The sequence below is a fragment of the Leptonychotes weddellii genome, chromosome 3, assembly GCF_054177405.1.
Source record: "Leptonychotes weddellii isolate Sample4059 chromosome 3, ASM5417740v2, whole genome shotgun sequence".
NCBI lineage: Eukaryota > Metazoa > Chordata > Mammalia > Carnivora > Phocidae > Leptonychotes > Leptonychotes weddellii.
This window is the reverse complement of record NC_138371.1, coordinates 5,586,526-5,610,094: the sequence shown is the minus strand read 5'-3', so window position 1 is coordinate 5,610,094 and position 23,569 is coordinate 5,586,526. Positions and strand designations below refer to the sequence as shown.

General features: G+C 45.7%; 1 protein-coding gene across 3 annotated transcripts in view; it reads left to right on the top strand.

The window, feature by feature from the left end:
• Positions 1 to 23,569, top strand: part of TRPM8 (transient receptor potential cation channel subfamily M member 8) — an 81,651-nt gene that overhangs the window by 28,402 nt on the left and 29,680 nt on the right. For all 3 annotated transcript variants that reach the window (XM_081813348.1, XM_081813347.1, XM_081813349.1), the window contains 11 exons: positions 2,128 to 2,302; positions 3,315 to 3,382; positions 5,464 to 5,661; positions 11,139 to 11,241; positions 12,354 to 12,472; positions 16,353 to 16,643; positions 17,654 to 17,749; positions 18,559 to 18,688; positions 20,239 to 20,384; positions 22,864 to 22,976; positions 23,351 to 23,567. In XM_081813348.1, coding sequence (XP_081669474.1) covers positions 2,128 to 2,302; positions 3,315 to 3,382; positions 5,464 to 5,661; positions 11,139 to 11,241; positions 12,354 to 12,472; positions 16,353 to 16,643; positions 17,654 to 17,749; positions 18,559 to 18,688; positions 20,239 to 20,384; positions 22,864 to 22,976; positions 23,351 to 23,567 — 1,656 coding nt within the window. The remainder of the gene's footprint in view (positions 1 to 2,127; positions 2,303 to 3,314; positions 3,383 to 5,463; positions 5,662 to 11,138; positions 11,242 to 12,353; positions 12,473 to 16,352; positions 16,644 to 17,653; positions 17,750 to 18,558; positions 18,689 to 20,238; positions 20,385 to 22,863; positions 22,977 to 23,350; positions 23,568 to 23,569) is intronic.

The window sequence follows — 23,569 nt, the reverse complement described above, 5'->3', positions numbered from 1 at the left end:
GATTTTCATGTAAAGAGGGATTTATTTGTTGTTTTGAATAAAATGTTTTATGAACTCCTTTTTTTTTGTTCTAATAGTTTTTCAGTAGATTCATTAGGTATTCTATGTTTGCAACCATATCACTGGTAAATAGTGTTACTTTTATTTATTTTTTTTAAAGATATTATTTATTTGAGAGAGAGAGAGAGTGAGAGAGAGCATGAGAGGGAGGAGGGCCAGAGGGAGAAGCAGACTCCCCGCTGTGCAGGGAGCCCGATGCGGGACTCGATCCCGGGACTCCAGGATCATGACCTGAGCCGAAGGCAGTTGTTTAACCAACTGAGCCACCCAGGCGCCCCAAATAGTGTTACTTTTAAACATAGCTCTTTCATTTAATTATACCTTGCATTTTTTGCTTATCCTGATGCCTGGGCTAAAATGTCCAGAGTAATGTTAAATAACAGCAATGATAATAGGTATCCCAACAGGCATCCCAAATACCTGGTATCATAGTGGTGGAAACGAGACTAGTATTTTCACCATAAATAGGATTTGGTGAAAGCTTCAATAAACATATATTTTAAGAAAGTACCATAAGGCATCATCCTTTTATTTCTAGTTTTATAATTTTTTTAAATTGAGAATGAATATTGAGTACCAAATGTTTTTTGCATCTGTTGGGTTGCTATTTTTTCCCTTTAAGCCATGATCTAATGGACTGAGTTCTGGAAACAATGTTAATTATTCCTTAATAAACCTACTGGGTTTAATTAGCCACTGTTAGGAGTTTTATATCCTCATTCATTAGAGAGCATGGTCTTTGGCTTTTCCTTTTGTAATTCTTTCCTTGTTAAGGTTTTGGAATTCGTGTTGTGTTCTGGAAGAGTGTAAATGGAATATGAATGCTTTGTTCCAGGAAAGTGTGTAGGGCTCCTCTGTAATTTGCCTGGATGCCTGTCTTGCCCATATTATCCTATCTGTTATTTCCAGGACTCTCCTGATTAGAGCTCCTGGCTGGGCGAGGACCACTTTGAAAAGAGAACTGTAACATTTGAAATTTTTTTTCATTCTTCCTTTGCTCTGATTGGATATATATGCCATTAATAGAGTCAGTCAACCTTCCTATCCTCATTGAATTTTCGACTTCACTTGTATTCTTAGAATTCAGATTGAACATCTTTTAATGCAGCCCTAATACTTGAAGAACTAAACACCTTTGAATGGGACACGGGGGTCAGGAGCTCCTTTGTTGATGCTCTCCCAGCTGTTGTTTATTCCATGGTATTAAGTGTTAGGACAAAATATCTGTTTAATTGTTTCCTTTTCTGGTCCTGTAACTATGGGCTTCTAAAGAGCAGAGACCCCATCTTGTTCATTTTCTAACTCATAGACCCTGGCAAAGGTGTTGGCATATGATAGATTCCAGACAAATATATATGTGTCTATATCAATGTCTACCTCTACCTGCATTCAGACACACACACACACACACAAGTCTATGTACGTATGTGTGTGTATGTGTACAAAAATACATGCACACACACATATATGTGTGTGCATCTGGATACACACACATACACACATAAATGCACACACACACACTTCCTTGAATGCTGTCAGTTTCAATGAATTTATACAAATGAGCACAGGGCAATGGAATAAGAACTGAAGTGGGAATCTGATCCTTACACTGTCACTGGCCATTTATGTGACAACGGGCAAGTGACCCAACCATTCTGAACCTTCATTTCTTCATATTTAAAATGAAGTCCTGTACTATAAGATCTCTAAGACCCTTCTGAACTTAGGACTCTGGGAGGAGACATCACTATAGTTGAACCTGAAGGGTTAGCCTTAATATTAACATATAAAAATGTTATCATGCGCGTTGACGAACAAATAAATCTCATAAACAAGATTCTCTGTACTTTTGGGGCACCTGGGTGGCTCAGTCATTAAGCGTCTGCCTTCGGCTCAGGTCATGGTCCCGGGGTCCTGGGATCGAGCCCCGCATCAGGCTCCCTGCTCAGCGGGAAGCTTTCTTCTCCCTCTCCCACTTCCCCTTGCTTGTGTTCCTTCTCTCGCTGTGCCTCTCTCTGTCAAATAAATAAATAAAATCTTAACAAAAGGATTCTCTGTACTTCTCAGGGATATTTTTCGGCTCAGTACATAATGGATGACTTCAAGAGAGACCCTCTGTACATCCTGGACAACAATCACACCCATCTGCTGCTCGTGGACAATGGCTGCCACGGACATCCTACAGTTGAAGCAAAACTCCGGAATCAGCTGGAGAAGTACATCTCCGAGCGCACTATTCAAGGTCAGGATTTAGGAGGTGGATCTTACACAGACATAGTATCAAGAGCAGTAGCAACAACACCAACAACAGCTAGCCACCAGTCTTTGAGTGAAGCATGGTGAACCCACTCAATTAGGTGTCCTATGGCCAAAGAGGAACTGTTATTTCTCTTCTTTTCCGTGACTGTACCTTAAATGCTGCCTTGTCACACTCTGGTTTGTCAGTATAGAAAACCTGCTGTCTCTTCTTCTGCTAGACAACATTTAAGAACAAATAAAATCCATAATGGCAAACCTGAGCTTATGAAACAATGCAGTTAGCTAGGGTAAAAATGATAAAAACCAACCCGTTAGCTCAACAGTTGGATGGGTTATGTGTTTGAATCTTGGCGATTTCTATATAATAGAACCACCTAAAATATCGGTTTCAAGGGAAGAATGCAGCAGTTGAGTGAAAGCCTTTATTTGCCTTGGGAAGTGACAAATTCTCTCTCTCTTACCACTGTTGAGATGTTGGTGTAGATATGTCTTGTTATGGAACCAGAGTACCTCACGATGTAGTGATAGACTCCATAACAGGGACATATTGGAGATGTTTTCAGCATCTTTTTCCTTTTTTAGTGGGACATACATGAAGGAAGACATTTATATATGTAATACTCTTTCTTGAGAGAACATAGTTATGCAAATTTTTCACCCACTCAAGAAAGCATAGGATTACGCAAATCAGCGAGAGTGTATTATTGTAAGGATAAACTTGAACTTGGTCTAATATATATTAGCCAAAGTAAATCACTCACAGACTTCAGCATTTTAAATATCGGTAACAAATCGCAACGTGACCTGTGTCATACTGGTTTGGGGTGCAGAGACACATCCATCATGATCAACGGAGAGATAGTCAAGTCTGAGATCTGCCACCATCACCCCACACCCTGGGGTCTTTGGAACAGAAGCTCCTGGTCTGCTTCTTCTTGAGATAGGTGAGTATTTCTAATGAGCCCAGAGTAAGTTTTACTTTTTATGCCTTACAGATTCCAACTATGGTGGCAAGATCCCCATTGTGTGTTTTGCCCAAGGAGGTGGCAAAGAGACTTTGAAGGTGAGTCTCGATTTGGTTTTCTAGAAAATTGATCAACAAGCTAACCCAGCAAATTTGTATTTTCAGAGCTTTGGAGCTCACGTAATTCAACCTGACTAATTTCTTTTACTACGGCAAGTAGGTAGTTGTATTTTCACAATACAGCGTTCCCTAACAGTCCAGAGGAGACTTCGGAAGAACATGAATAGCTTATATACCTAATGTTGGCTTTGGCCATCAGCCCATCAAGGAGAAGGGTTGACATTAACTCATAAGACTTACAGATAATAACCAGCATATATATTGGAAAACCATGGCCACCCCATCTACATGGAGATGAGCTGTGATCATACACAGACAAATTGGGGTTCCTAGACCACCAAAGGCCCATCCATGTGCTTCCTGGGCCTGCAAGGACTCCACCCCCATAAGAAGAAACCCCGAGCCGTAAGTGACTCTGGGATCACAGAAAGCTTCCTGGACGATTCTGCACCTGCAGTGTTGAGCAGTGGAGCAGGGAATTCTGCTTCCCACCCCATCTGTGTTACTCTGATGTTTCTGAGTTCCTGTTACCGGCAGCCGGGCTTCTGCCTGACCTTTTAGAAAGCATCAGTGTGATTGCATTCTTGTTGGTATTTGAAGGCATGCACATCATGTTGAAGATCTCACTGTTTTAGCAATAGGACTTCACAAGAAAGTGATTTTTAACTCCTCCTTTTAATTAATTTCCACGTTGATTTGCCTACCCGCTGTATCCTCTATCCTGTGTATCACGATTCTTGATCCTCTCCACTCCCACCGACTCTCCTCCTGGAGTTACACGTAATTCCTGTTCAAGTTATTTGGAATCATAATCTAGCACTTTTATTCTTTTATGTAACAATGGCCCATTCATTCATTCATTCATTCACACATATTTATTGAGCACCTACTGTGAGATCTCCTGCTGAGACCATTGTTAAATGAAAGTTTTCAGGGAAAGACTTTTCAGGGAAAAATTAAAGATTTTTTGAAATTGTCAGTATGTGAATGCTTGAAGAGCAGAAGAAGAAGAGAGGAAGAGAGATGGAGAGAAAGGAATTGAAAGATGGTTATGTTTACTAGCTCTCTTTCAAATTTTAGATTTAGAATTCTCTGATTTCCAGAGAACCACTGGGGCGCAGGCACTGAAGTTCTGTGACATTTTCCCCAAATGGCTGTGCGGCCGGTAACCACGCCCAGGACAGGGGACAGGAGAGAGGAAGGACAGGTCTCTGTCTGATCACCCTACTCTGAGGGAGCTGTCCCTGTCTGATCACCCTACTCTGGCCCCAGCATGTGGACACCCGTCCTCAGGGCAGGCAGTGGGGTGCAGAGCTGGAAACATCCCTCTGCCCCCCAGGATGAGGCACCCTGTGCTCTATGGGCGATGTGTTCTCCAGGAAGGTGTTTAGGCTCTGCTAAAGACAGGGGCTCCACAGTTTCTTCTGTGCATATAGATCACTGTGTCTTGCTGTCAAGTGATTTAAAATTCTTAAGACCTATAGAAGCCTCTGTGGTTTTTATAAAGGAAATAATAAAAGCATGGTGTGTATATATCTGGGAAACAAATTTAATTTTATTCTCTTTTCATAAAAGGAGTAAAGAAAATTATTTGGGAATTATAAGGGAAATATGTGTCAACATAATACAAAATATATGGCTGCTGCTTTGAAGGTATTTTCATACCTTAAAAGTATGAATGTGATAACCTCTGTCAGATAAGTTGTCAACGATAATATTGAATACTGTTTTAGGAGTTGTCATGCATATCTAGGATGTCAGTATTTGGAATGATGATTTTGTATATAGAGGTATTTTAAGCATTTATTTATGGAGAACTTAAGCTCGTGACACGTGTCCTTATTATGGGAATTGGTATTAACACAGGATATAATATAACTGGCTTATGTTCATTTATAGACAGTTGCAAATACTTGGTTTGCTTGTGACTGAAATAAAACCCCAAAGGAAGAAGTGCAGAGATATGTCAAGGTGTCTGGTGGACCAGTTTGGTCCTGGAGCGCGTTTGGTCGGTCATCAGTGTGTCTTCCATCTGGCCAACTCTGTCTCCTGTTTCCCAGGCCATCAACACATCCATCAAAAGTAAAATCCCCTGTGTGGTGGTGGAAGGCTCAGGGCAGATTGCGGATGTGATCGCGAGCCTGGTGGAGGTGGAGGACGCCCTGACGTCATCCATGGTCAAGGAGAAGCTCGTGCGCTTCTTACCCCGCACGGTGTCCCGGCTGCCTGAGGAGGAGACTGAGAGTTGGATCAAATGGGTGAGCTGTAGGGGGCTTCTGGGGACTGAGAAGAAGAGAGTCAAGTTCATGGCAGGGAGGAAGCTGTAAGTGCCCGACTCCCCTAGAACTGCGGCTGTTTTGTCCATTCTCAGTGACACTGAAGCGATACTCTGGCCCAAACCAGGTCTCTTGCTGCTCATAAAAGTTAAATAACTCGCCAAGTGTCCATACCTGGTAAGGGGTGGCATTCAGGTTCAGACTCAAGTCTGTTAGCCAAGCTGGTAATCATTTTATGCCATGACTTCAACAAACGGTTAGCTTCTGAGTTTTGTGTGTGTCAGGGGAGCAGAGGAAAGAAATCCCTGGTAATCATGCTTTAGAACTGCAGATGCTAAACAGTCTACATCCACCGGAGATGTTGTTACTACAGAATAATTGCCTTTCTAAGTTAACTGGCCCGTGATTCAATTCAGAATGTCTCCTCTTTCTCATCAGATCATGCAAGAAATGTGTACTTATCAGAATCTCTATTATACTTCTTATGGCTAAGCCTATAGAACTATTTTGACATAGTACCATGGCTTCTAACTATTCTGTTTCGTGAATGCTGTTGACTTGAACTGACTTGCATTTCCTTGACTGCTCAGTTCATGAGAAAGCCCACATTAGTATTAGTGGGTGCATTCACATCAGCTCATTCCAGAATGGCCTTCGATGTTTGGATATTTTTTAGGAGTATGTGCTGCCACTTGGGAATTTTTCCATAAAGGAAATAACAAGCTAGACAACGAGAGAGTTATTTTAGTCCTAGAGTCCATTTCGTCATGAGAGTTCAAGGTTGAATTTAGTATAAAAAAATATTCTTTAACTAGACTGGCATTTCAACAGTATTTAGTTGTGAAAGCACCTCAAAACATCCAGTGCAGCAAACTGAAACCCTAGGATAGGGAAGGTAGTCTTGCTCGTGGTAGCTTCTGCCATTGTTTAAGGCAAACCTGGATGAACCAAATCCTTGTAAATCATGAGAAAAATCAACCCAGCCTTCTAGGCTGCCCGGTTCTCTGTGGTAAATTAACACACAGTGGGACCCTATTGGTCTTATTTAATTTCAGATGAATGGACAGTTAGCTGATAATTCTGGTGAGGTGCAGTGGGGTCGAAGTGATCAGGAAGCAAGTCCTTTCTGGATTAAGCTCTATTACCTTAAATTTAGAATTTAAAAACGAAGATGCATCTTCTTCCAGAGTCAGTGTTGGTGCTGAATGATGGCCTGCCCCACGAATGCTTGTATGATATTCCTACGTGAATTACTGCATTTTCCAGATTCTACTAAAAATGTAAAGCTGGGGGTTTTATATTAAAGTTCATGTTGGGATTTTCTTGTATCTTGGCCAAGTCCAGTTGAGAGACAGACACAAGAATCAGGCAAATAGAGATCAAATTTTATCAGCTTCATTGCTGATGAAGGCAAAGTTGACAGATGCGGCTTAGGGGTGTAGTCGTAATGGGCTTCCTGGTGCTCAGCCCCAGAATGAGACAGATGAGCCCACCCAGCCATAGATAGCGGCTGCCTTCTCCCAGGCTAGGTGTGTGGCTGATGGCAGACCAGAGCACTAGCACTCTGCAAGGAGCAGATCCCAACAAAGAAGCAGGAAAGTGCTGGCCAGGCAAGGTGAAAGTTACCAATCAGACATGTCACTCCCCCACCCTGAGTGGGAGTAAGCAAAGGGGTGGAGAATATCAAGGGGCTTGATTCGGATGGAGCCTGCTCTGCATGGAAATATGTGGGTAAGGAATAGGGGTTCTCCCTCCCCAAAGTGGTTATACAGTTTTGATTCTCCACATATGGAGACCTAAATGGTCTGAGTCAATTCCAAACATATCAGCAGAGCAATCCCAGAGACACTGTGTGTTGAGCATTGATGGAAGAAATTTAGGGGTTGGTTCAAGGATATCCACAGAGGAAGAAATAGACAACTCTTACCTTACCCACCAAAGATGGCCCTGAGTCCTCTCCAGTGCCCTTTCTCTCACTCATGCAAGTTGGCTTGAAGAATCTGAGCCAGGTCATTTCCAAAGAACGGAGGCCATCTCATGGGTCCCCCACCCTCGATGAGGGATTTTGATTTCTGTTTTCAGAAAACTATTACAGAAATCTGAAATAGGCTAAAAATGAGACACATTTCACTTATCCTTTCTGGAATTCGTACCTCATTCATATTCCTATCTAATATGCTAATGATCCATCATAATTATGAGCATGTCAGAAGACATCCATCAATAACAAAAATTAGTCCGGCATTTTAATTATGCACTTATATGAAGGTTTGCAATTGGTACAGATTTCCCAAAAGACCAAGCTCAAGAGCGGAAGTATTAATTAATGAATGTATACATCCAGTCAGATATTAATTGAGCCACCCCCCTAGGCTAATTAGGGGTGACCTCACTGATCTTGTGGACGACCAACCCCAAACTCTGAACTCATGGTTTCCTGACCTTTCCAGGGGACCCAGTTTACCTCTCCACTGGGATCATGCTTTCTCTTTCTACCAGTTCACCCAGAGTTGTTCCCCTGTGCCTACTCCTCACCTTCTCAAGAACTTGACCCTCCATAATGTCCCAATCTATCAGTCAGCCTAGATACCATTCATTACGTCAAACTCTTTCATCTACTCATTTATTCAGTTCATATTTATTGAACATATACCATATGCCAGGTTCTGGAATAAGCACTTCAGAAAGAACAGTATACACAATAGGAAGAGTCCTTGTCCTCATAAAGAAAACAGGAATTGGAAAAAAAAGTTTATGTTGAGTAATTACAATATATAGCATAATATAATATCAAACTGAAGTGGGTATGCTAAAGAAAGGTAACATGGGTTCTGAAGGGCATGAGCCAAGGGAGCTCAGCCTGGTATGAAGGGCCTCTCAGGGGAAGACTTCTCAGAGGAGGTGATGTGGGAGCTGTGATCTGAAGGCTGGGGTGAGGACTGGGATTGTAATGGTGAGAACAGCATGTGCAAAGGTCCTGAGGTGTGAGGCAAGCATGGCCTACCCAATCACCTGGAATACGTCAGTGAAGGTAAAAGTTTCGAGTGGAAGCTAGAGAGCTTGTGAGGGGCCAGGCCAGGCAGCTTCTTGAACACTGTTTAGGTTTGGGTCTTATTCAAGTGGAATGGGAAGCCACTGAAAGGTTGAAGCAGGGTGAGAATGTGGTGAGTTGTGTTCAGGAAAACTCATACTGGCTGTGGTGCACAGATAGGGCTGAAGGAGGCATGAGGGAGGTGTCAGAGAGGGAGACCAGATAGGATTCCCCACAGTTGTCCCTGGGCCCCATCAGTTTGCTCTGTATCCATATTCACTTTCTCCTTCTTCCTTTTTGTTTGGAAGGAAAAGATGTCTCATCCCCTCTGTGCTGCCCACCCCCACTTGTGCCCAGAATCTTGGGACCTGGACCCCTCCTGCCTGTCATTTCTTTTCTTTTTTTTCTTTTCTTTTCTTTTTCCTTTCCTTTTTATTTATCTGTCAGAGTCAGAAAGAGAGAGAGAGCACAGGCAGGGGGCGCAGCAGAGGCAGAGGGAGCAGCAGGCTTCCTGCCTAGCAGGGAGCCCAATGCGGGACTCGATCCCAGGACCCTGGGATCATGACCTGAGCCGAAGGCAGATGCTTAACCGACTGAGCCACCCAGGCGTCCCTCCTTTTCTTTTTTTAAAAGATTTTATTTATTTATTTGAGAGACAAGTGAGAGAGAGAGAGAGAGCACAAGAGAGCGCACAAGTGGGGCGGGGGGAAGGACAGAGAGAGTAGAAGACTTCCTGCTGAGCAGGGAGCCTGATATAGGGCTAGATGCAGGGCTGGATGCGGGCTCGATGCGATGCCGGGCTCAAGCCCAGGACCCCAGGGTCACAGCCTGAGCTGAAGGCAGACGCTTAACTGACTGAGCCCCTGCCTGTCATTTCTAGTTGGACCCCTTTCCTTCTGCCTGAGCTAGGGCTGCCCGCATGGAGAGAGGACCCTTCCCTTCACGCTCCCCCTCCCCACTGCCCACAGTGAGTGCATCCCTGTGGTTTTCCTTTATTTCCTGGTCACCCCTGGACACTGCATCCTCTGAACTAAGGCCTCCAGCACTGCCTTCCCTGGAGACTGCAGCCCGAACCATCCCTTCTAACGTTCAAATCCAAGGTCGTGCCTGCTGCACTGCTTCCACCTTCCCACCCTGGCCCGAGACCTTCCTCCGCCTGTCCAGGCGAGACTCTCTGCAGTTCCAGATCCTCATTTCCAAATGTTGCCGGGCCCCCATCCCCAACCTGGAGCTCAGTAAACCGAAACCAGGCTGGCTTCCTCCTCCAGAGGAGATCTGCCTCGGCAAGCTCCGGCCAAGCTCAACGACGCCTGAAGCCTTGGGATCAGGTTTTAAAATTAAATATTATGGAAAAATTGCAAAGGATAACAACAAATTCCTTATGTCTTTATCCAATTACAGTCCTCTTGGATATTGTTCGCATTGGACTTTTCCTTCCCACGGGTTAAGCCCTTATGACCACACTTGGATGGTTTCTATGGCTTTCTGTTGTTCTTTTCTCCTTTATTCACTCATTCAAACAATTGAGTGCCTACCATGTGCTGGCTTGGTGACATGTGTGTGCATGTGTGCACGCATGCAAGCACACACACTCATACGTGCATACTCACATGCACACACACCCATGCACACTCACATGCACACTCACATGCACACACACCCACGCACACACACCCATGCACACAGACCCACGCACACACACATGCACACTCACATGCACACCCACCCACGCACACACACCCACGCACACACACCCATGCACACACACAGTGCACTCTCCCATACATACGCATACCCATGCACACACTCACACACTCACTCACATACGCATACAGTGCACACTCTCACATACATATGCACACTCAGGCACACACGCATACTCACAGTGCACACTTTCACATACATATGCACACTCATGCACACACTCCACACACTCACACGCTCATACTCACAATGCACACACTCACATACATATGCACATTCACTCACACACTCATGCACACACACATACTCACACATGCACACTCTCACGTATGAACTCACTCGCACATGCATACTCACAATGCACACACACATATGCACACTTACACATGTTCATTCTCACACGCACACTTGCACACTCACACATGCACGCACGCACACACACTCACCCCAGTCCGAGTCTCAGCTCTTCAATGGGGACTTTTTCCCATGTGTTGCTCTTGTTCAACCAGTACTTTGTTCTCATTGTGCTTAAGGACTCATTATTCCAATTCAGATGTTAAGCACCATGAGTGCAGGTGCTGTAGGTGAGGGAAGGGGATCTGGATCACCCCTATGGGCGGTCTTCAAAAAAGGATGGAATAAAAGGTTCTTCACCAAAAGAGAGAAGTTTTTGCTCCTTATGGCTGAAATCAATTGCCTAACTGTGCTCTTTAAATCCTGCCAGCTCAAAGAAATTCTCGAAAGTTCTCACCTATTAACAGTTATTAAAATGGAAGAAGCTGGGGATGAAATTGTGAGCAATGCTATTTCCTATGCTTTGTACAAAGGTGAGTAAAAAATAGCTCCTCTGGAGGTTTCAGCTTTGTGTTGCTTTCTGTGGCTCCTAACGGCCGGCATTTATTTTTTGAACAGCTTTATTGAAATATAATCTTGTACTTAATTTTGGTTATCACGGATTGGAAGCTAGAATAATTACTATTGGCCTACTGAGTTGAATCTCTTTGGTTGAATGTATTTAATAGAACAAGAATTTTTATGTCATTAAAATACTGGTCAAACACGATCCCAGCACTCTCCAAAGCACTGTCTGTAACAGTGATTTAAAATTTTCATCTGAGTCTCAGGAGGTGGTAAAAGCTATGCGCCTTTGTCCTAGGGTTTCACATGTATGTACACACACGCACACACACTTCACACACATAAATAACTTTGCATTCAGTTTCAGGAATTTACAAATCTCCTGAAGCTTATGAATGAACCTGTTTTAAAATTCTCATCTGTGATCTTTGCTGTCTTAGAATTCCATCAAGGTGGGTGTTACCTGAAGTAAATCGATCCTTGGCAAAGACCATGTAGAGTTGAGCCACCTGATTAATATATGTAAGGTATGCAGAGTAGGGTAAGGTACCTAGGAAGTGTGATGTAAGCATTAACTATTTATTGAATTATTCTTATTGTGTTTGCCGAAATCTGATTGTAAGTGTATTTACTAAAATGGGATTGTATTTGTAGAGATACATAGATACAGAATATATTTGCTCTGGAAAAGACATTAGAACATTGTTATAATAGAGCTCATTATTTCGTAGATTTAGATAGAATATAAGTCAGATATGGTCCTTGAAATGTAACATTCATGGAATTTCAATCTATGGAAAATATCAATATAGCATAATTACACCATTAGGATTTGACATGGAAAGATATTATTATGGTTTGAATTGATCCTCATTATATGCTTTAGGACATGCAGAATACGGACAAGAGTGAGTAAAATAAAGAATATATATAAGAATGGGTGAAATGACAGTTCTGAGGGTCTGATTCGAAGAGAACGTGCTTAGAATTTGCTTTATAAATGGCTCTGATAATTGGCTGTGGGATGGTTCCAACTCTCTTTTTTCTGGTGAGTTGATTTTCCCCCCCTGTCCTCCTACAGCTTTTAGCACCAATGAACAAGATAAGGATAACTGGAATGGGCAGCTGAAGCTTCTGTTGGAATGGAACCAGCTGGACCTCGCCAATGACGAGATCTTCACCAATGACCGCCGATGGGAGGTAAAGAGCAGCTCTCCCGGGTTAGTCGAGTGTCAGGTCGGGCCTGCTTCTCACGAGGTCTTCAATACTGGATCTTGCAGAGGACTGTCCCCTCTGGTGCCAACCATCACTTTCCTCATCTGTAGTATATATAGGACGATCGCATGGACTTAGTAGGTTTGTAGTCAAGAGATAATCAAAACAAAAACACTCATGTAAGAAAATATCAATCCACTAGCACCATCCAGCGTTCACAGTCCACGGTCCCAACATGAGAGGTGCTTCTCCATCTAGGTGCAGAGGTGCAGACCCCCTCCTGGGAGCGGATGGGGACACGTATGGGGACAATATGCACAAGATGGTTGAAAGGGATTTATCAGGAGTAGCTCGACTGAAGTTCAAGACAGTGGTGCTCATTTTGCACCTTGCCCCATCTGCCCAGCCAAGTTGTGGTAAGAGAGTTGTCAGCAGTGAGACGTGTAAGGGTAAAATAGAACAACTTGATTGAAGACACACAATGAATGTCTTAGAGCTGGAGACTCTAGACTCTCTGCCAAACAAGCACCTCCGTTACGGAAATTGTATTGTCCGATAAAAACCATTTTTTTTCCAGTAGACTGATTCTTTTCACTTTTAATTTGATCAGAGGTATATAAGACTGCATTTTTTAGCAGTGTCCTCTTGTGTACAGCTCAAGTTAAATCAGCCTTAGGAGCTCTGTTCAGTAGGAACAATTACAACCCATCACCCTTGGATCTGCGAGGCTGTGTGCTGCTTTGTATTCTGCTCTTTTGGATCAATCTAAGTCATTAGTTGGCAGTGAGAATCTAGTTTTATATGTGTACGTGGAGATCGGAAGGTTTGTGTATTTCATGATGTTCATCCTGCATAGTCAGGTTCAGCAAACACTTCTAGGCTCTTTGTTGCAGAATCAGATGAAGACTTGGTTTATATTAATACGTTATCAATTTTAATAATGTAACACAAGTAAAGTAATGGCTTCTGGATTTTAAAATTATTCATCCCCCTAGCAAACATTATCTTGTGTTTGGTCTTTGCAGTAGAATGAACCCTATTGCACGCTGCAAGGCTTTAGTAAGTAGAGAGAAGGTAGAATTATAAGTAGATCAAGTTAATTGATTTGTAAATTAATCCCTGTGTGTGAAATGTTCTATTTAAGTAAGGTCAGATGCTGCATATAAACATAAACTTAGGCATATATTGAATGGTACATTTAATTGTATTAACTCTGCTAAAGATAGTTCGGGGTGAAGGGCATAATGGCTAAGAGAACAGACCCAGGAGCCAGTCCATCCGCATGACTTAGCCTCTGCAAGTCATTTAACCTCCCTGTACCTCAATTTCCATCTGTGTGGTGTGTTGGAGTCAGCTCATGTTGGCTTGCACGAGCTGACTGCTAAGGATTCAGAGAGTTTGTGAGTCAGTTGTTAAATACAGTCATTATTAAAAATTAAATTATAGGGGCGCCTGGGTGGCTCAGTCATTAAGCGTCTGCCTTCGGCTCAGGTCATGATCCCAGGGTCCAGGGATCGAGTCCCACATTGGGCTCCCTGCTCGGTGGGAAGCCTGCTTCTCCCTCTCCCACTCCCCCTGCTTGTGTTCCTGCTCTCGCTATCTCTCTCTCTGTCAAATAAATAAATAAAATCTTTAAAAAAAATTATATAAACTCAGAATTAAATTTTTGTATTAAAAACAAAGGCAATAAATAATCAAAACGCATCACTTTCTAATTATTTTACTACATTTGCTATTATGTGTGCTCTGGAAGTTGTTTAAATCTATTATATCTTCATGCTGGAAATACTAGACAGTGGGGTGCTTCTCCACGTCTGTTCCCAATTCTGCCTTCAGTGAGGTTACACTGGTGGCTGAAAATTGGGCATAGTGGGAGCATTTGCACCACAGGAATTGGCAGGTACCACAAATCAGGGCTTATTATTTTCTCTCAGAGATGTGGTTGTTAAACATTTACCCACACACCAGCTCTCATCTGACAACGGAGGTTATGATCATAGAATCAGAGCAGTACCTACCTGATTGGATTGTTATAATGATTAAATCAGATCATGTTTCTGAAGCGCTTAGGACATTGGCACATATTAAACACTATATAAGTATTTGTTGAAAAACAAGTAAAAGCCTTTGGAATCATGGTAATATTTGTGTGAAATCTTACCCCCCACACCAACCCATAGCAGGAACGATCTCATTCTGCCGGTTCATAATCCAGGACTCCATGGATACCAGCGGATCGAGTTACTGATATTTTTTTGAAGGCCTGTTCTGACCTCAAATCTCTGAAAAATCTTGACCCGTGTTAGTTCATTTCACCCCAGCAAGCCCCTATTTTATAGAAGAGCAAACTGAGGCTCGGAGACATGGTCTTGTTCTAGGTCACACATCTAGGTAATGGTAGAACCAGGATTTGGAAACAAAGATGTGTCTGACTGCAAAGCTTTTCTCTTTCCCCGTCTGCCGCGGTTCCCACAGTGTTGTCCCTGGACTGGTGGTGGCATGAGCATAACCTGGGGACTTGCGAGCAACACAAATCGTCAGACCTCACCGCAACCTGCTAAAGCAGAAATTCTAAGATAGTCTCTGGCAACCTGTGTTTTAGTTAGCCCTCCAGGTGACTCTGATTGAAGTTTGGGGACCACTGCCTTGTCCAGTGTGTGACCAAGGAAAGGTAAATGATCTAGAAGGATATGGGAAATGCTGGGCAATGGGACACAAGCCTTGAGGACAGGGGCGAACATACAGCTGCCTCCTGCCGCCCCAGGGCAGCCTCCCCTTCCCTTTCCTATCCCACCTGGAGCCATAGTGTGGGGACTTAGGGGACACTTGACCGTTCCCTCTCTAGGCAATGTGTGATCCCCAGCAGTCCATCATGAGGCAGAAATAGTTAATGCTGCCCTTGGCAGAAGATGTTCACTGAAAACTGGGGTCAGGCAAGCATTGTGAGTGGAGCGGGCTGTGTGGATGGTCATGAGGAGTGTGTGTGTGTGTGTGTGTGTGTGTGTGTTTAGGGGGGAATTTGGGGACTAGAGACTCCAGGTCCTGGGAGTGGCTGCTCTTTGGTTCCAGCTGATAGTTCTCCGTGTTGTCAGAGTTTCTGGTTTTCCCTTCTAAATCTGGATTTTGATGCTGACAATGTGGGGATTTTTATGAACCTTCTAAATGGTAATGTTGGCAACTGAATTGAACAGTGAGGAATATTCTGGAAGATGTGAAAGTTAGGGTGGCCTGTTGCCCACTGGTTTGTGTCTGAGGTAAACACTAATCATCTTTAATAAGAGTCTCAATAAGCTCCTATGGGATAGGTTTATCAGGGAGCTCAGCAAGTGGAGGTAAAGATAAATAATACTCAGGTGTAATTGTCAAGTGTCCCAGTGACTTACCGCGATGGAACGTGACCAGCCCTTCGCCTGGTGGTGCGTAACTAGAAGGGCAGCTCCCAAGGTGCAGAGCAAAGAGTGGGGTGGTGGTCCGTTCACAGTGTCTACTGTAGACTTCAGAGAGATGGTGCGAGCCTCATTGCCCCTGCGTGCTTCTTGTGTGCCAGGTGCTGGGATAACTTCCTGACCGACATTCTCCCCGCATAATTATCTCTCCTGTGCTGTAGCAAGAGGCCAGGTCACTTCCAAGCCCACATCTGGCTGACTTCAAAGATTCCACATTGCCACTTCCCTGTCTGTTTGAACTACAATCAAATGTTGTGTTAGAACTGAAAAGATAAAATTTATTCCCAAAACAGGATTAAAAGAGAAATTGAAGGTACTCTTACTTTGTAGCTGGAAATGCGATGCAATTGAGAAAGAAAACACTTTGTGTTTCCTTTGCTGGCCATGGGGTCTGAGCCCCCTCTCTGCTTTCTCCGCAGTCTGCTGACCTTCAAGAAGTCATGTTTACGGCTCTCATAAAGGACAGACCCAAGTTCGTCCGCCTCTTTCTGGAGAACGGGTTGAACTTGCGGAAGTTTCTCACCAACGATGTCCTCACTGAGCTCTTCTCCAACCACTTCAGCACCCTCGTCTACCGGAACCTGCAGATTGCCAAGAATTCCTATAATGACGCCCTCCTCAGATTCGTCTGGAAACTGGTGGCTAACTTCCGGAGAGGCTTCCGGAAGGAAGACAGAAATAGCAGGGATGACATAGATGTAGAACTTCACGTATGTACTGGGGCGGGTTGTCTGCTTTTGAGTCTTCCCACAGAAAATATCTCCATCTTTCTCACTTCTTCCCTTATTGCCACAAGTAGGTAGGCATTGTTAATTTTTGCTACTGCCTTTACTTAAGATAACGAGTCTACCTGGTGAGTTGTCTGATATCTTGCTCTAAGCTCTGTGCTATACTTCAAATTATTGTTGCGGTTTTTCTTAATTGCAGAGCTCGGTGTGGCACACACACGTTCTGAAGGCATCTAACAGGAAGAGGGACAAATGAATGGCTCCCTGTTCATGTCTCAGCCTTTTGGGTGTGATCAATTGCCCATGTAAAAGTCGGCCAAGTTTTCCTTTGTCGATAAAAGGGGCAGTGAATATTTATAAAGGGATAATCCAGGTTCCCATCCGGGAGGCTGTTGTGGAGTACCACCTGAATTCTCTCAGGCCTTCGTGTTTCAACCACAGGCGGTTCTTTTTTTGTTTGTTTGTTTGTTTAGTTTTTGTTTTTTTTTATTTTTTTTTTTAAAGATTTTTTATTTATTTATTTGAGAGAGAGAGAATGAGAGAGAGCACATGAGAGGGGGGAGGGTCAGAGGGAGAAGCAGGCTCCTCGCCGAGCAGGGAGCCCGATGCGGGGCTCGATCCAGGGACTCCGGGATCATGACCCGAGCCGAAGGCAGTCGCCCAACCAACTGAGCCACCCAGGCGCCCTGTTTGTTTAGTTTTTAAATTGCTGTTGGCACATGTTTCTACCCTTTGTGCCTTTCTGTCTACTCATACATCATCTTTTATGATAGGTAAGAGATTTTGTGTCAAATTATCCTACCTAGTGAGTTGCAGTGATGAAAATCACACCACTGTGCTGCTGGGATGGATTCATATACTAACACACGGAGCCCTCCACACATGGGGTGCTCCCTTGGGGCATCCTGATACCCGCTTTCATTCTTATGCCAGTGCCTCTACTAAAGGGACATTCCATTCTCATGCTGACCACACGCTCTAACTCCTCACAGGACGTGTCTCCTATCACTCGGCACCCGCTGCAAGCACTCTTCATCTGGGCCATTCTTCAGAATAAGAAGGAACTCTCCAAGGTCATTTGGGAGCAGGTAAATGTCTAGGTCCATGCCAAATTTACCCCAAATGCTCGCTTTGTTGTGGTTCTTCTGACCTCAAAACTCACATGCCTAATCTAAGACATCACCAATAAAATGGAATGTTTTATGTCAAGTGAATATGGTTGTGCCTCTGTTTCCATGTTGGTGGAGGTGTGGTTGGGAGGGGAGGTCCCTGGAAGGTAGCTGTGCTTGGTGGGCAACCCAGTAGGCACTTGCTTCTCAGGTGTGTGTAGGTGTGGGATTGTTTTCCAGGTAGATACAGTTTTGAAGTTTAATTAAAAAAATTGTTTCTAGCTTTATTGCACTAGAGGTAGGAAGTAGGGTTTGTCTAAATTCTGCTTTGGGGAACTTACTGAGATTTTTCCTTGCGATTTAGTACGTAATGGTTTATGTCAGAGTTGTGGAGAAGCTACCTTCTCCATTATTAGAACATAAAGTTGGATATTGAGTATAGAGTTCATACGCAGTCTTACTAGCTACATGGTCGGCTCTCCCGTGTCCTCATCCACTCTTCCCCTCTTTGAGCTGCTACAGTGTGGTGCAGGGCAGTCAGGCCTCCTGCTGTCAGTTTCTCATGGCATTTATCTTGATGTTTTCTTTTTATGTGCTAATTCCACATTCACGACTGTGAGTATCTTCAGGGTCAAGACTGTTTTGTGTACATTGCAAATTTTACTCTGAATCATTCAAATTTCACCACTTCCTGCTTTTGCCACGAGTTTGTCCTTGTCTGACATTAATGCTGACTTGACCACTTCAAGGGATTATGAGTTAACTAACATTATCCACCCCTCTAAAAGACTAGGGGCTGCACTCTGGCTGCCTTGGGAGCCAGCAAGCTTCTGAAGACTCTGGCCAAGGTGAAGAACGACATCAATGCCGCAGGGGAGTCCGAGGAGCTGGCAAATGAGTACGAGACCCGTGCAGTTGGTGAGTCTCCAGGAATGGGCCACCACAGTGGGCACAGGTGTGGCAGGGGGCACGCACGCACCTGTTGCACTCACAGGCCAGGTGGCAGAGGTGAGCGGCATATCCAGGCTCCCCTCTCTGGCCTGATTTAGGGGCTGCAGGCCACATGGTCAGGGGTGTGCATGCCATTGCAGAAGCCAGAGGCCCCTTGGCCCTGCCACTTACTGATGTTTCCAAGAATGGACGCAGGATAACGTGAGTGTCTCATCTCACAAGCACCAGGGCCACACACAGGCTAGGTCTAAGAAACTCAGCACCCCAGTGTGGGGGCAGGGAAGGAGTGTTTTTGGATGCTTTGGAGAAACTGTGACAGATCTGAGATTTTTACCTGACTTGCAAGTTATCAAGTTGGCCTGTCCGTTTCATATAGAGAAGACCCCACACCCCGGGGTCAGGGACACGGATGGTTTATTACTAAGGGCCCAGACAGCAGTCAGAGCAGCATCGTGGGTTGGTCCCCATGCCTTCATTTCCCTGGAGTGACATGACTAAGGGCTGCTGTTGCCTACCTTGCAGCTTCCCCAAAGTTTAGGGGACTAGGGGCTTCTCCTGGGGCCGCAGGTGACCTGCTCATGCTCCCCTCCAGGGCGTGATTGCTCATTACCTGGAATGGAATGGGGGAGAGGCATTGCTAAGCAATACCCTTCTGGAATGTCTGTCTTCTGTGTGCTGTTCAGTCATCCTTGAACAAAGCTTGTCAGTGCTGTTTGCTCAGAAGGTCCGGACCATGCAGGAGCATGAGAAACCCAGAACAATTGCCTCCCGACGACAGAGTTTGGGCCTGCTCAGTTTTTCCTTTTTCACTTGGGGGTTTCCAGTTTGCAATGGGGCATGCTGCAAAATGCACGCGCCGTTGTCTCTTGTCTTACGTAATGAACAAAATGCTCGTGCGTTTGGCTTCTCTGCGTTGGCAAAAGGGTGTCCAATCATTTCTTTTAATATACTAAAATTTCGAAGATATTTTATTAATTTCTGATGAACTTCAGAAATGGATCTCAGTGTTTTGACTTCTAAAAAATTTCCCGTGAGGATTTATACTCCAGTTTCTATCATTAGGTCTCAAAATATAAGCACACCTTTAACGCAATAGGTCAGTGTTTCTTAAACTTGTTGGGTGGTTGGTTGGTTTGCACCGGGTGCCTTATGGGGCAAAGAGCCCTCACCAGGATCGCAGAGAATGTAAATGAAGGGAGGTGGAGCTGCTCTGGTGGAGGGAGCAGAGGGTCTGCATCCCTCCCCAGTGCAGAGCCCCACCAGAGAGTGGGGGGGCTCCCCGTGTTCCATGCAGCTCAGTTCAGTGGGCTTTTATCGACACCTGCTGCCATCAGGAGCTGCGTCGGGCGTGGTGGGCCTCGAGAGCCCCTTTGTTCAGCGAGGGATTACGCGGTGCCCGCCTTCTCTGTGCCTTTTAGAAGCCAGGCTTTTCCCGAAGTCAGGGCTCGGTTGTGGGGGGCGGGCAGGCCAGAGCTGGGTCTTTGCCTGCCCTGCTCCCGGTGGTAATGTCCCTGCAGAGCTGTTCACCGAGTGCTACAGCAGCGATGAGGAGCTGGCGGAGCAGCTGCTCGTGTACTCCTGCGAGGCCTGGGGCGGGAGCAACTGCCTGGAGCTGGCTGTGGAGGCGACGGACCAGCACTTCATCGCCCAGCCCGGGGTCCAGGTAGACGGCATGCAGTCACCAAACGTCACCTCCGGAAAGGGGCCCTTTCCATCAGATGCTATTTGTGGCGTTAAACAAGACAGCATTAAAAGCAGACCTTCCCCTCCGATGTGAAAACCGTAGCAGGGAAAATTGAGTGCCGTCCAGGAGATGGCAGCATGGAGGCGTTGGGAGAGACCCGGGCCTCGTGAGCCGGGGCGGGAAGAATAGGCTTGCAGTTTCCACAGAGCACACAGTACGGCACCCACCGTAATTAGGGGCTGGGTCTCTGGATCCCACGCCTGGGTCTCAATCCGCTGTGTCCCCAGTTATGTGTGTGGTGATGGGCCTCGGCACACAAGCTCTCTGAGCCCTAGTTCCCTCGCCTGTAAAGGAAGGGTTGCTGGGTTCCGTGGGACAGATGTGACAGCTGCCAGCCCTCGACTTCCGGGCGTGCTGTTATAGTTATTATGGGTAGTAATGGCACAAGAGGAACCAGCAGGAAATGGGTAAAGCCAGCCCAGAGGTTTCCTGCACTGAGCTAAACTAATGGCGGTTTGCACTTGGCATCTCAACTTGCAGAGGGGAGATTTTCCCACCCATAATCCCAGTTGGAGGGGTCTGGGTGTGAAGCGGGGGGTAGGAAGATGTGGGCGAACGGACCCCATCTGTCACACACACTTGATGTGCGTGATTGCGTTTGATCTTCACAGCATGTGTGGAGGGGGAGGTCATCTCGTTTTACTGATAAGGACTCAGCTGTTCAGAGAGGTTCTGGAACGTTCTCCAGGTTGCACTGCTAGGAAGTAGCAGAGCTGAGATTTGGTTCCATGTTGATTGTCCATTTTGTGGACTTTCCGTTACGCCGTGCAGCCAATAATTAGCAAACTTAGCAAGGCGTTTGTGAAATAAGTCCATTTGCTGCTACAGCTAAGCGAGAGTAAATGGCAGCAGTCATCAATGACAAGGGACACACAAAGAAAGACTCTTGCTGTTGCTGTTTTAGCCTCTGCACCATAGCGCATTGGAGTGAGGCTGGCACTGGGGTCAGGGTTACCCAGGGGGCTGAGCTGGAGGCCAAGGTGGGCCACGCTCTGCTCACAGCTCCTTTGGCCCCAAGCCCCATCTTGCTGGTGCCCCAGAGCTTGGGGCCGGGGGAGGCTGACTCTTGATCTTGTCCAAGCTTACCGGTCCCAGGGGTTTCAGCCAGATGCCAATTCATTAATACTCACGAGAAATCTCACTGCCAGACACATAGGACCAGGGAGCCCGTTTCCTGAGTGCAGGCTGCTGCCTGGGGTCAGATGTTGCTGGCGGCCATGGAACCCGAGCTAGGGGAGAACCTTCTGTGACTGGAGGGGCCTAGTGATGCCGCTAGATGTGTTCATCACCTCGGCAGGAATATAAGAGTGAGGAAGCCTGGATGTTACCTGTCTTTGTTTGGCTCTCTGAGAAGCAGGCCCCAAAGCAAGGATTTAGATGCAAGTAGTTTGCTTTGGAGGTGAGCCTGGGAAGTGCATGCGGGCGGTGGGGACAGTGAGAGGGGCAAGGGAAGGAAGCAGATGTGGGTGTGCTAAGGAGCAAGTTGCCACTGTGCTCAGCGGCGCTCAGTCCCGTGGAGACTTCCCGGGTCTGCATGGAACCTGTCCTGGTGTGGCAAGCAAGCTGGCATTGACCCACCAGGTGCAGTTTGTCCTTTGTAGGGGCTGTCCCTCATGGGCCAAGCACATGCCTGGCTGCAGCAGCCTAGGCAGAGCCTGGCAGGCTCCCCGGAAGAAGCAGCTTTTGCGAGAGGGAAGGTCTGATAGGGCACGCGGGCCCTAGTCTTCCCAGCCAATGTGTCCACGCCAATCCCCTTCTGACGAACAGGGCCGTTTTTGAGAGCTGTGGGTTCCTTTGATGTGGACCAGTCTATGCTCACCCTTTTGTGTTGCCGTGAAATGCAGGTCTCAGAGGCAACCTGAGTTTTCTAATTCCCACCTTCGTGGGAGGCCCCGTTCCACCTCTCCGGGGTTGGTAGTCGGGGAAGAGCTTTTTCATGCATTTTGGCTCCAATTGATGTTGAGACGCCAGCCGTCATCCCGTTCCTGTCACCTGTCTGCCTCCAACAATGAGTCCTGGGGGTCCTGCAGGTAGTGCGGAGGGGTGTGTGAATTTGCAGTCATGGAGGTGGAAGGAACCAGAAGGACTCTTGTTTAAATTTACATAGAAAGAATTAGAGGTGGTTAGAATTCATAGCTTTAGGGAATTTGGACTCACACAACCTCTATTTTAAAGTTCACAGAACCCAAGTTAGGAAAGGACTGAAAATCAAACAGACTTGTGAACGGTTTTATCGTAGCCCCTCAGAGTCCAGGTAACTAATAGCAAAGGAGAGGACCTTAATTTGGAGAGTTATTTACTTTGAGGGGGTGCGAGGACTGGGAAGACAGGTTGCATACCATCCTGAATTTCGTTGCATTAATGAGGACCCGTGTCCTTTGTCTTTGTCTCCCTGTAGAATTTTCTTTCCAAGCAATGGTACGGAGAGATTTCCCGAGACACCAAGAACTGGAAGATTATCCTGTGTTTGTTTATTATCCCCTTGGTTGGCTGTGGCTTTGTATCCTTTAGGTATGAAACCGAGACACGTGATCATGTGTGTGAATGTGTATGTATGCACATGCTCTTATGTAAAGGGTTATAAAATCTGGAATTTAGGACGTTCTCGGGAAAGCGTACACAGTAGGGCGGGGGATCTTCTCTGGCTTTTCCTGGGTTTGACTTCAATTAGGTAATGGTAGAGGTATGTCTTCAATATCTAAGGCAGAATTCAGATTTGTTGATCCTGGAAGGCCAGGGGCTGAGTTTTGGCTGGGTTGCTCTTAGAAGGCACTTCTGGCTCCTCCACCCCAGGCTCTGGGCCTGGGTTCATCTGTGTTCAGGAGGAGGGCTGCAGGCCCCACAGGAGGTGAGAACAATGACGGTGCTCTCACCTCTCTATCCAGGAAAAAGCCCATCGACAAGCACAAGAAGATCCTGTGGTACTACGTGGCCTTCTTCACCTCCCCCTTTGTGGTCTTTGCCTGGAACGTGGTCTTCTACATCGCCTTTCTCCTGCTCTTTGCCTACGTGCTGCTCATGGATTTTCACTCCATGCCACATTCCCCTGAGCTGGTCCTCTACGCACTGGTCTTTGTCCTGTTCTGCGATGAAGTGAGACAGGT